At 48.9% G+C, this 13,070-nt stretch overlaps 1 protein-coding gene across 17 annotated transcripts in view; it reads right to left on the bottom strand.

The window, feature by feature from the left end:
* LOC111837306 (rap guanine nucleotide exchange factor 2) overlaps nucleotides 1–12,405 on the bottom strand; it is an 82,509-nt gene extending 70,104 nt beyond the window's left edge. For all 17 annotated transcript variants that reach the window (XM_023799211.2, XM_023799213.2, XM_023799218.2 and 14 more), the window contains exon 1: nucleotides 11,665–12,405. In XM_023799211.2, the coding sequence (XP_023654979.2) occupies nucleotides 11,665–11,733 (69 nt within the window). In that variant the 5' untranslated portion in view covers nucleotides 11,734–12,405. The remainder of the gene's footprint in view (nucleotides 1–11,664) is intronic.
* Between the last annotated feature and the right edge of the window lie 665 nt (nucleotides 12,406–13,070).

Here is a 13,070-nt window from a genome sequence, read left to right as displayed (position 1 = left end):
CCCCCCGCAACATAACTCATGCCGCCACAGTAAGGTAATAACTCTACTTCCCGCGGAGTCTCCTTGACGCTCGTCATGGTCAGATAAACGTTACGCGTCAGCATTTAAAACACCATGAAGGGCTAATCGTGCGGAACGTCGGAAAAAAAACTAAACAAATTAGCCGGCCACGCTAATTACAATAAAACGTGAACACGAGCGGCCGCGGGAGCTGGAGGACGCGGCCAACATCCCCGAGACGTCTGGTGCACCGCGAGGCTGACAGTTCACAACCAGCAGCAGCTGCGTTCACCAGGGACAAATAAACAAAAAAAAAAAAAAAACCAGGCCATGCACAACTCCATTAGCTCCCGTAGCTTAACAAGTAGAGCACTGCGCTAACAACACAAAGGTCGTGGGTTCAAATCCCAGTGAGCGCACCTAAAATACAGCCCTTTCCTCTACTGCAAGAGGCTTCGGGTAAATGTGTCAGAGAGAAATAAATGTAAATTTTTCAGATATGGCCTCTTATGGCAAGGACATGATGGATGATAGACTATGCAAAGGTCGAGGATATAATGGCTCCAATCTCATTTAAGCTTTGAACACAAACCTTTTACATATAAATAACTCGAGTTATCAGACAGCCTTCGATTATGCTGAATCGAAGAAAGCCACTTATTTAGCACTATTGTTCATGTGATGAATCAGAGAGCAGGGTTAGCTGATTGTTAGCCAATCGGGGTTAAGGGCTTTTCTCAAGGGTCTAATGGTGACAAGTCTACCGGAATGGGATCTGAACCAACAACCTTCTGATCACAGAAAGTCCTAAACTACAGAGCCACACACCAACCGGTTTCAGCCAACCCTCCCAAAAAAATATATACATATAATTTCAACAGTACTACCTTTCACAAAGTCACTTCACTCATTAAAACATTTTTCTTTGCTGTTAAAATATTTGCACTGTGACTAAGAAAGACAGCTGCATCTGCGACGGAAGTCAAACACTGTGTGATCCATTGTATTACAGCGCGAAAAATCGCTCCCGCCCCCCACCCCCCCCGTCTGTAAATGGGCTGAGAAGCATAGCATCTTCAGGTACGGCCCGTGTGGCAAGTCGGTCTCAAAAAGCCACGGTTTGTGCAAGCAGATTCACCACGATCAAAGAAAAGAAACAAAATGAACTGGCAGTAAAACCAGAATAAATGTGCACTTTAATTTATATCTGTTTTAACTGCCTGTGGATCAACAGCAAGCATCTGTGGTGGGGGGCCAGGTACCATGGGGGGGGGGTCAGGAAGGGAGCTTTAAAGGTCACCAGAGCAATGCCAAGGGTACACTAAGGGGGAATATTGACAGGCACTTTCTGAATGACAGGAACATACAGACTGAAGACTAAACAGGCCAAGAGCAGGAACGTCTGGCACCTAAATATCAAAATCGCTAATAAAACGCATTCTGAAACTTAGAGACGTCACCAGAAGGGTGTGGGATCTCCTCACCACGGCAAAGGTTAACAAGGCAGTTCCCCCCCCCTCACCCCCAGCAAGCAGGCTTTTATCAGGTTCAATAATTCATCCTCTTCCTTAATGAAAGACACCCCTCCACTCGGCACGCCCCAGACAGGGTACGCACGCAACTCCGCCAATCAGCAGGAGTCCGGCTGCTAGGCAACCATAGATATGCCGCCCCTCCCCCACTGGCCCCGCCCCCTAATGGGTACTTCTTTAATTAGGTTTAATATTTCAGAAGCACGGGAGAGGGCACTGCGTTGTGGTGATTCTCGGACAACGTGGGATATCGTCGAGCCAGGTAATACGAGAGGCAATGCGTTTCAGAGAAAACGGGCTATCAACGCGGCATCCTGGAGCGTCAGGGAGGAGGCCCTTTGCAGTGCAGGAAAACGCTCATTCTCTCCCTTTTACTCTATCAGCTCCCTAGTCATTAAAATACAGAGTACGGCTGCTCGCCTACGCTGCACTTAAGAAGTCCGCTAAACAGACCATCAGAGGAAAAAAAAAAAAAAAAAAAAGCATGCAGTGAATCAACTGCCGTTCTGTCGATTTCCGAGGCTGCGCTTCAGAAAAGGGCTCTGCTGGGAGAAGCTATGTGAAGAAGAACAAACAGAACTGAACAGTAAATACAAATAATTAAGGGGAGCAGTTATTTATTTCAAGACAAATTACAGGAACATTAGCAAGATGGCAAAAACCAAAATGAAGACTATAGAACTGGGAACTGTGTGAAGAGTGGGCGGAGACTTCGACAAGTGGGCGGAGACTATAGCTCACAAAAATAATTCCTTGTTTCTGAAGTTAAATTTATGCACTTTCACTTTCGGGAACTTTACAAACAACAGCAGCAAAAGACTAAAAAAAATAATGGGGTTTTTTTTTCCCCCCACGAGATCTAAAAATGTATTTCAATGACACTCACAAGAACTTCACACAAACATCACGTGCGTCATGGAAGATCACTGCTGCACAGGCCCCAGGTCCAGAAGACAGTGCCACTGCACCTGAACTGCAGTCGCTGTGCCCCAGCAGCGAGATAGCCCCAAGGAGTGGCTTTCGCAGCAGACAAGCCCCTCTCCCTTTGCAGTTTAGGGTCACCTTCACCACGACAACCGATTGTGTGACTTGCGTTTTCACTTGGTATTCTTGTGCTGCAGGTGAAGAAGCCGCATACTCATCTCACAGTCGACCTTCCGTGCCAAAATCACCACAACCATTATTAGTAACCCAGTTACACAGGTGCCCCCACCCTCATCTGCCACCGGGACTCTGTTCTGCTCTCCTTTAGCAGCCAGCCCCTCCCCAAAACGAACGAGATGCAAGTTTGGCAAAAAATATTTAAAAAAAAACAAGACAAATGAAGAGCCTGTTGTTTACAGATGAGACAGCACAATGACAACAAAGCAATTCCAAAGAAATGAGACCATCGGGAAAACATGTCACTGAACGACGCAAGGCAGAACGTTACGATGCCCTCGGGCACGGACAAAAAAAAAAACCGCTCGATTTCTGCTTTGTGTCACACGGCCACAATCCGGCACTTTCCGGGGTCCTCGGATGTGCCCGTCCAACTCCCCCACGCCACCTGTCTTGCGGCTGCCCGTTTCGGGGAATGCTTCCTGTTTGCCACCTTCCCCACAGACCTGGCGTGTTATTTCGAGTAACCAGGAAGCAGTTCCACAAAAGACACACATTTCCCGTTCACGTCAACACGTCTGAAACACCTTCAGGAGTCAGGAACAGGGGTCAGAGGCCTGTCCAGGACCCCCAGACAAACATACCCTTGGCGATCTTACGCTCTGCGACCCCAACTATAGTATTAAGCAAATTATATGTAGTTTGACAAACTAAACTTGGTTTCCATGGATACTCAGACCACTCACAGAAACGCAAGGCTGAAAAACAACCAACCACGATAGAGATTTATACCAAAATGAGTAAATAATTAAAAAAAAAAAAACTTCCTCGTAAAGGGGGAGAATTTTCAGGGGCCCAGACACAGTGTGTGATAATGGCAGCTTTGGTTTGCAAAACACCATCACTGTCTGACAACTACTGGAAGAAACCATGATAAAACTAATTAGTGGCTTTTTTTCATTTGAATTCTCATCTTTCTTATGACTCGCCACCATGTCAAAGCCTGATCACCATTATCTGGGTAAAAATGGCGTTTCACGTCGTTAGCCTGACAAATCTGCCTTGAAGTACCCGACAGAATAGCATCGGGTCCTCGCCGGAGCTACTGTGAGGAGCGTCGCCGTTTAACAGGACCCCGAGGCATCCTCCAACAAACGCCCGCTCCGATGGACCAATCAGCCCATTCTCCAGGGACGCCGACTAGGAGCCCTTTAAGGGTCCGACCGTCAAACACACACCTGGACTCAAGGGCCAAGCGTCTTAAAACCTGCAGGTCCGACACCAGCAAAAACAGTGTCACCCTCCAATCTTTCCAGTGTCAACCTTCAACGTCATTGGTGCATCATAAAAGGGATATAAGCCATGCTGTCACCCCTATTATTATTGCAATTCAAAAATCAACGTTATTTTTTATTATACAAAAGCACCACGCAGTCCACACCAACAGCAAACGTTCTACTGACACACCACATACTAAGAGAGCCGGGTAAAGGCTAGATTTATAACGTTCCGATCCGACTGCTGTGCTTGCATGCAACTCAAGTGGCAGAATTGAACATAAAGAGCCAAAGACGAACCTGAATGAATAAACGACTGGACCTTTTGTGCTTCAGAAGTATGACCCGGCATGAAACAAATGTGAGGACAAGAACTTAAAAATAATAATAATGATGAAAACAATAGGCTGGTCACACTAGCTTGCTTAAGCGGTTGCTATTGGCATTAAGCCGATGGTTTAACGAAGCAGTTGAATCACTAGCTGGGTGAAAGTGTTGCATCTAGCAGAAACCAAACAGAGGTATCATGCAAGCAGTCCGTGCAGCCAAGGACACCAGCTAGAGCACAACTACCCAGCTATCCTCAGCTTCAAGGTCACCGCAACCACGTTTCAGCATTCAGCATCAATTAAGCTTCCGTTCTCCGATCGTGGCGGACCCCACAGAAATATCGCCCAGTCACGTGACAGAAGACCAGTTTTAGTCAAGAGCAAAGAGCTCCTTCATGAAGCACGACTGCGGTCGATATCTCAAATCTCCCAGAATGTGACGTAATGCAAGCATAAAGCTTCAAATATAAACGCTGGTTATAGAGATACCACAGCCCTTTTCCATTTGATAAGCGCACTGTTCTGGGTGCCTGTACCATAAACCTACTTTCACATACCCCACTACGTAGCTGCCGTTCCCCGCTCTCGAGCTTCATGCCCCTCGCCTAACCCACTGCAAAGCGTAAAAGCACGGCAGGGAGGCTAGGCTGGATGGGACCAGCCAGCGATGCCCATCTCCCGCATCAGCCATGCCCGTTAAAGCCCGCTTTCCATAACTTTCATTTTCCAAACGGTGTAAGGAACAGGAAGAGAACATTTCCTAAATAGCTACTTAAAAACCGTGTGGTCGAAACCAGAGCGGACGTATAACTTCTCACTTTGCGTAAGAAGGATCATAAACGTCGTGTTTATAAACGGTGCGCAGCGCAGCATCCTGCCAAGGTGTAAGAATTGCAGGCGGGCTGTCACGCAACGGCGAGAGCTGCGAGATGCGACTAGGACTGCGGGGCATGCAGACACGCTTCATGCATGCGGACGGCGGCGCATGGGAAAAACGCAGCAGTGTTACCCTGAGCCGCCCATGCGGCTACATCTCAGCGACGCAGCAAAAAACAGTGCATTCCCCCTGAGAGCTGCAGGGGGTAGGTCAGACTGACATCCGGGGGTTGGGGGGGGGGGTCGTGAGACATTACATGAGGCTCTCTGAGGGTCAAATCGGGCCAAGCTTCCGTAAAAGGCAACAGACATAAATCCGCAGCACAAATGTCCCCTTTAGGTGCAGTATTTTATTACAGTTTTTAACTGTCTTACATTCAGTGGTGTATTTTCATCACTTTTACTTTGTTTCAGAGATGGGAGGCTCTTGCTTTCTATCGTCTCCAACTGACACAGACCCGTCCCGCCTGCAGGGGGACCATGGACGTGCACCACTCGTAAACGGTACACGGCACCTCACCTCAGGCTAAAATAGACACGTCCAGCGGGCGCAAGGACTGCAGAGCTACAGAAATGGACGGGCCGGTGCTAAAAAGAGGCACCCGAGGGTATTTGGGTCCAAACCATACACATGGCCCATCTCTGCAGGGGTAGTGTGGTGTGACTTTTGAGGTGCTGGGGAGGGGGGGGGGGCGATTACACAGCAAATGGGTGGAGTTTCAGAGCGCCGGAGGGCACAAAACTCACTCTCAAAGGATGCTCACACCCATTCAGTGGACTGGGGGGGCAGTTTTCCACAGTTTTCTCAAGAAGTCTCACACTCCCCTTAAAGGCACGAAGCCGCTCCAAGCAGCCGACTGACGCATGAGTCTGCATGAGCCCGAGGATGACACGCTGCAGGCCATACGTCTTCTGGGTGAGGCCGGAGAGGCATCGGAAGGTTCCGGAAGGAGCCTTCCAGGATCCTCCTCAGGATCTTGGCCACCTGTTTGCGAGGTGAACCATATGATCTGAATCTCCGAAACAGCACCCTGGTCATTAATACCATTGCTCCAGGGGGCGTGTACATGGGCGGGGCTACAAGGGGCACTGCCCTGTATGAATTACAGTCCCTCTTATGCCCCTCACCAAAAAAAAAAAAAAAATCCTAGAATGGTCCCACCGTGCCAGGTACCCCGGAGTCCTTCCGTGACAGATCCGCAGTGCCGGGTACCCAGCTCCAGGCGTGGGCCGCATCCTGCCGCAGTGACAGGATTGCGGCATAGGGGGGCGCCGTGGTGAGGTGCAGTGGCACACTGCAGTGCACACGCTCTGTTACGCAGCACAGGGCGGCCGATCACAGCGCAGTGAGCCAATGCCGACTGCGTCAAAAGTGCAGGGAGTGCTCTGAGAATCCGTCCGCACCATCTCTCCGACATACAGGTGCGGGGGTCACCCCCCCACCCCCACAGTTAGCAAACAGTTGCCCCCCCCCCCACCAGGCAGAGAACAGAGAGAAAGACCAAAAAAGGCCAGCCCCCCCCTCCCTCCGACCACCAGCAGCGACACAGGTTATAATTAACCAGCGCTACCACCAGAACTGGCCCCATTCAGGGTGGGGGCACAGGGGCACCAACAAAGCCTTGGCAGCCGCCTCCCCTGTTTTTGGAATCAGTCCTGCACTGTGGTCCTTGCCCCCCCCCCCCCCCACAAAAAGACCCCCCACCACCAAATCACTCTCCCTCCATGGCCGACGGGGTTGCCGCCTTCTCGACTCCATGAGCTCGCCAGACCATAATATCCAGGGATTAGCCCCTCGGCGCGGTGAATCCACACTGCTCGCCGCGGGCAACAGGATTAAAAATACATAGTGTGGCATTCAAGCTAATCTGCAGGGTCGGTATGAAGACTCACTTTCGCCGTCCAGGCCATTGCCTGGGGCCCACATTTCAGAACACCCCCCCCCCACCACCCACACACACACACACACACACACACACACACACACACACACACACACACACACACACACACACACACACACACACACACACACACACACACACACACACTCCCCCCTCCGCTGGCATCCCAAAGCCAGATCTACGAGTCGAGCACCTGCGCCCCACAAACGTGACCCCCACTGGAGGAGGGGGGGTTCGCCAAAGCGCAGAACAAGACGGGGGCTTTTCTTTACGGCAGGTGCGGGAGAAGGGCAAGTTCACAGCAGGAGGGCAAGTCCCCCCGACAGGCAGGCAGAGAAACTAATGCATTATGGGACAGAGGAGCACAGACCGCAGGACCTCATCACACGCCGTCGAGTCCAGCCTGCCTCTCGCACTTAAAGCTGCGCGTCTCAAACCGGCCCCCAGGGATGGTCCCTCTGGCACCGTCTGGGGGTCCCCGAGGAGCGGGATGGGAAACGCTAACTTAAAGATACACATAGTTAATGAATATTCCTATGGGTAAGGAGAATGGATTCCACAGGTGAAACTCCACCCCATTCCATTCAACTTCTAAGCTGTTATCCTGGTCAAGGTGACAGCAGGGTCAGAAGTCCACCCCCCCAGCACAGGGCACAGGGTACAGGGCACAAGGCTGCCCCCCACCCCGGACAGGACACCAGTCCATCAAAAGGGAACACAGATGCACAAATACAAACACTGTACAACAGAGGCACTTCAGAGACCCCAATGAACGCCGTCATCTTGACGCACGGATACAAACAGCGACCCCTGAAGGCGTGAGGCCAGCCGGTTACCGACCGAATCACCGCACCGCCTCGATCTGTAAACTTCCAGAATAAAAACGAAAGCAGCTCAGCGCGATTCAGGCCAAGCAAGACTTCTTTCCCGCCCCCCCCCCCCAGTACATCATACTTTATGACTTTTTTATATTAATATTATAAAAGAGCAAGAACAGACTTGCAGGCATCTGTGGAACCTTCAGACCAACGGACTGAGGCGCCGAGTCAGATGCTGAGGAGAGTCAGACTTAAACAAAAGCTTCCCCCTTTCCTGACCACCCAAGTCCACCAGACCCCCCCCCACCCCCACCAGGAAACAGCCCCTAAACCGGCTCGGTCAAGCCTTGTCACATCAGTGTATGTTGACGGCTAAAGGTGGGGGTAGACGAGGCAGCAGGGCAGTGTGTGGTGCCCCCCCCCCCCCACCACCACCACCACCAAGGGGATTAGAGTCAGGAATCCGAGGCTGTCATTTCTCCCAGTTACATCCCATTCCCCTTTGTTAACCTCACTGTTAGAGGGGAGGGGGCCATTGGTCCGCTCGAAGCCGGCCGAGGCAGTCGATACTTCACAGCTGGACATTTTAAAACCAAAGAAAAAAAGATTTACGGTTCAGCGGGGCTGACTGCCTAATAAATATAACCGGAGAACGAAAATAAACAGCAGGGTGAGAAGGTGAGGGGTGAATGCACATATCAGCGTCAAATCCCCAGGGCATTATGGGTAAGTGCATGGCAACAGGAAGTGAGGGAGGATTCTGGGTAAAGTGCCTGACATGCCCCAAACCATGACTGGGACCCCAGTTTCGACACAGTGCTGCTAAGAACACAGGTCACCGCAGTAATGCTGTTTTATGTTTACTGCCTCGACACCTTCAGTCGTGGGTTCGAGACATTTCTCACCAGCTCGGAAAACGAGCTGCCCCGTCGTTGACCTCGAGGCGCTACCGCCACCATAAGGCCCAATAACGATCCATCACACGGCCGGTAATGCAGTTATACGGGTCCTCAAGCAGAGTTACTGGGGTTGTGGGGGGTGACAGAGATTTACAGGACAGCTGGTGAGCTTTACGCAAAAAGCGGGCAGTTGTCCTTAGTCGGGGAAACAGCACCGGCCTGAGTAAGTGTGATCCACAGCTACTGGACATGAAGGATGTTTCTGTACACTAATTTACTGCCCTGGATTGAACTGACCAACTGCCGCCCCTGTATTACTTATGAAAATCTGCTCAGCGGTTTTCACTGTTGCATGTTCACACTTCCCTGGTTAGAGGTTTGAATCCCAGCTGGTGTGTGTGTGTGTGTGTGTGTGTGTGGTGTACCTTGTGATCAGCTGGCATCCCATCCAGGGTGAAAATTAAAGAACGTGACTGTAAAATACAAAACACACACACACAAAAATAATAATAATAATAATAAAATAATAATAATAATAATAATAATAATAATAAACGATGACGCGGTGCTTTATTAACGCTGAAGAACACCACAGCAAAGCCCTGTACACTTTTCAGGAAAGGATCCTTAATTAGCTTCCCACTGCCTTCAGAGGGAGAGCACTCATTTATCACGAGGCTGAAAGATCTCAAACGGCCCGGCTGCATAACCAGCAATGTACTCTGCGAAAAATATTCGCACACACAAAGCCTTGCTCCGCCAAACATGGCATGCTCCATGGGGGGGTGGAATAAAGCAGCACAATCTGCTCCTATCACCCATTTATCTTGTCCACGCTATCGCTCAATTTCTCACAACCACTGACATACCTTTTTGGGTCCTCCTGCATAACGGATTAATAAAGGCCCGTTGTGGGAGTCATCGGGGGGGGGGACATCCCTCACAAAGGGATTAGTCATTCAGGCAGAATCAGACTTTAGCAAGACGACACTCCACCTACCCCAGTGAAGAACATGTTATTTACGAGATTGCTCCTGAACAGCCGCTTATTTTAGTATTCTTGTCAATCGCGAAACGGCCTATTGTTCAGCACGCTTTTCTGAGACATGTAATCTAACGTGTGCCCTTCGCATCTCCAAATACGCAGAAAGCACAAAATAAGCCGGGAAACGTTTATCAGATGTCGAACTGCAGAAACAATGGAGCCACAACTTAAGTCAGACAAACAGAAAACAAAGGGGACATTGTTTCGAGTAGTGGAGTTACGTTAGTGTTAAATATCGAGAGTGGTTTTGTCTAAAGGCAGCTGCAGAGAGAACGGAATGTAAAAACAGCTCATTTGATGAGCAAAAGCAAGCAACAGAAACTGACAAGTAATTATGTTGCATTTAAGCACTGCATTAAAAAGAGACAGCTGCTTTTGGAAACAAAGCTCTTGCAGACTTAAATATTTTCACCACAAGCGCTTGTTGAAGTGAAACGGCAACCTGCTTTCCTAAAATATTTTGATTGGGTTATTTGTTACATGGGCTGCTCACAAAAGCACATCCACCGCAAGAGCCCCCTGCCACATCGCTTAGGAACAATGAAATTTCCGTCCCTCTGTCCAAATTAAAATGGCATCCTCGATGACAGTCAAACTGCCCCCCATCTACAGTAATAGGCTTACCCTGGTCACAAACAGGATTTCAATTTGAAAGAGTTCCCAGGGGACCGTTATTAAATTCCAATATCGCGTTATAATAGGGAGGCAGATTTAACTTTTTCCAAATCGCTATTTACGATCAAGACGCTCAAAATTAATAGGATAATTTCTCCTTACATAAGCAGTATTCAACATTTAGGATCACAGATTCTGTCAAAGACCCACTCTTTCTATCAATTTAACTGCCATTGATGCACTAGCCTCACATTAAAATTTAAATGGCATGAAAGCCCATTTTTGACCATTTTGGAAATTAATTTGTGGATGTCAGACACCTTAGAAAAACACTAGCATATGCCAATTTATGAAATACATTTTAATAGACACCTTGGTCCGACATGACTAGGCTAAATTATCTCCACTATCAAGTCACGGCAAATTAATCATTGTTACGTTACTTAACATAATTGCAAAGAAGTGTAATAGATCCAAAACTAAACGATCATAGATCCGAATCATTCAAGTTAAACCAAGAGCCTCGTTTCTCTATTGTCACAAAACATAGTACTTAAAACACGCATTTTTTTTACAGGTTCATTAGGAGAATTTTCTTGGTTGACCGATAATCTCTCGTCGTGAGCGATTCGTTGTGAATGAGAAAATGTCCAAACCGCAATGCAATACGGGGGGAGCAAACACTGGTTAAGAGTCAAAGCATATATACCGGGGGTTAAACATTAAATTGAGATGTAAATGATAAACAAAAGAAAACAATTCCCAAGGATTATGGTGCCAAAGGCCTGATGTCCGAGCGTGCATTCGTTCCCCGATAGTAGATGTCACAAGCAAAGTATCGGTGACACTGAGGGGGTGGGATGGAGTGGCAGCAGCAACAGTGCGGCAATCGGCAAGGTGGGACTGTTTGCTTGTATCCTGCATCCACACAGACCATCACCCCTATTACAACCACCGAATGCCAATCATCTGCTACAACACAGACCCCAGGAGCCCAGAAACACGTGCATCTGGGGGTCGGATGGTCGCATATCATGGGTCCCACACCACTAATCCGGAGTATGCATTTAAAAAACACACGATCACGGGCTAAATTTAAAGTTTAACACATAAAGCAAGGGTGCCAGGGTGGTAGAGGAACCATAAACGGGCGCGATCTGAAGTGCAGAAGCTGGCAGAAACTTCGCTCTCATTGCTTCAATAGGCATCCCACCGATCATTTAAACCCCCTGGTTCAATGGAGGGGGGTGACGGCGGCGTTTGCTGACCTGTTGCGTCCTTTCGGCCGGGTTTTTCATGACCGCCTGTCGGAAGCTGTTATCCACGTAGGACGCCATTCTTTCTGGTGGCAGGACGTGAAGAGCATGCAGCGCCGCACACGCACACAAAAACGGCTCCCACTTCTGGGGCTGCTTCAGTCCTTGCCCGTTACTGGCTTTTCCCCCGGCAAAACGCTCCGGCTATGCGGCGATCTGCGGATCTCCGTGCCCCGGAGCCGGAGCCGGAGCCACGGGGTTTGGGTGCTTCGTCCCCGCAGCCAATCCCCGAGGAAAGCTAAAGGATCCACCTAGATCTGCTGCCAGAAGACGATCGGCCTCCTCGGTGTATCTCTGCGGTCCCCCCGATTACTTCAAGAGTTTAAATAAATTCAGCACATCCTCCCCCCCCCCCCTCGAGTCATCCACCGCGGCTAAAAAAAACCCACTTAAGATCTATGCAGCCCGTCCGTCTTCTTCTGCATTCTGCTTTTGAAACAAGTCCAGGGCGCCGTTCAAAGCGCCTGAAACCCAATCGCTCCCAGTCCGTCCATTTGCCACGAGCCAAACGTCCAATATATCTCACCGCCACGCGCAGAATAATGTGTAATATATCCCGGGGACTGTTTGTCATTAAAAAAGACAAGGCGATCGCCAAAGCTCTCCGCTTCGTGCCACCATGGTGACTGACAGAGAAAAGCGTATGGGCGAGCCCATTGACAACAATATAATTCACGAAAGAATATCGAACAAGAAAAGAAATCTCTGTCGCCACCTACTTAAAGGATCCGGAAAGGCAGACGTGAACCCTGCGCCGGGTCTCTGCTCCCTGCTGCCGCCTCGGACATGCTCGGAATTACCGAAAATATCTCATATTTTGCATTTCAGTTCATCCGAAGATAAATTTCAATCGTCCAACTGTTTATGTAATGCACGGTGGCGTGGAAAGTTATTGATAACAAACATCCGTTGTCCTCCGTTGTTTTCTGGCTTTCTTTACTTAATTTCTTTCCTTCCTTTTTCCCATTCTGTATCTCTCTCTAATGATGTTTTATGTATCACAACACATCCATGTAAAGCGCTTTGGGACGACTGTTGTGAAAATGAATTGAATTTAATTGAATTGAATGAGAAATACTTATTTAAACACAATTTCAGCAGAATGACTTCTGAGAGTTGACTTCTGGTAAACATTAGTCTTGGTGTAATGGTACTCAATTAAGATCAAATCCAGTTTAAGGTGTATAGTGATCTGTACAATGTATAATATGATGCAGAGAACACGTGGCGGGGATCGAAGACCCTGGATGGAACACCAGTCCACTGGAGGGCACAGATACTTCCCAGATTATATGATGGTTCTTCATACGGCCCTTCGCAGTTTGAGAAACTACAGCATTTGAAAGTGAAATATCCCT

The sequence above is a fragment of the Paramormyrops kingsleyae genome, chromosome 25, assembly GCF_048594095.1.
Source record: "Paramormyrops kingsleyae isolate MSU_618 chromosome 25, PKINGS_0.4, whole genome shotgun sequence".
NCBI classification, from domain to species: domain Eukaryota; kingdom Metazoa; phylum Chordata; class Actinopteri; order Osteoglossiformes; family Mormyridae; genus Paramormyrops; species Paramormyrops kingsleyae.
The sequence above is the reverse complement of the archived record's forward strand: the minus strand, read 5'-3'. Positions and strand labels throughout refer to the sequence as shown.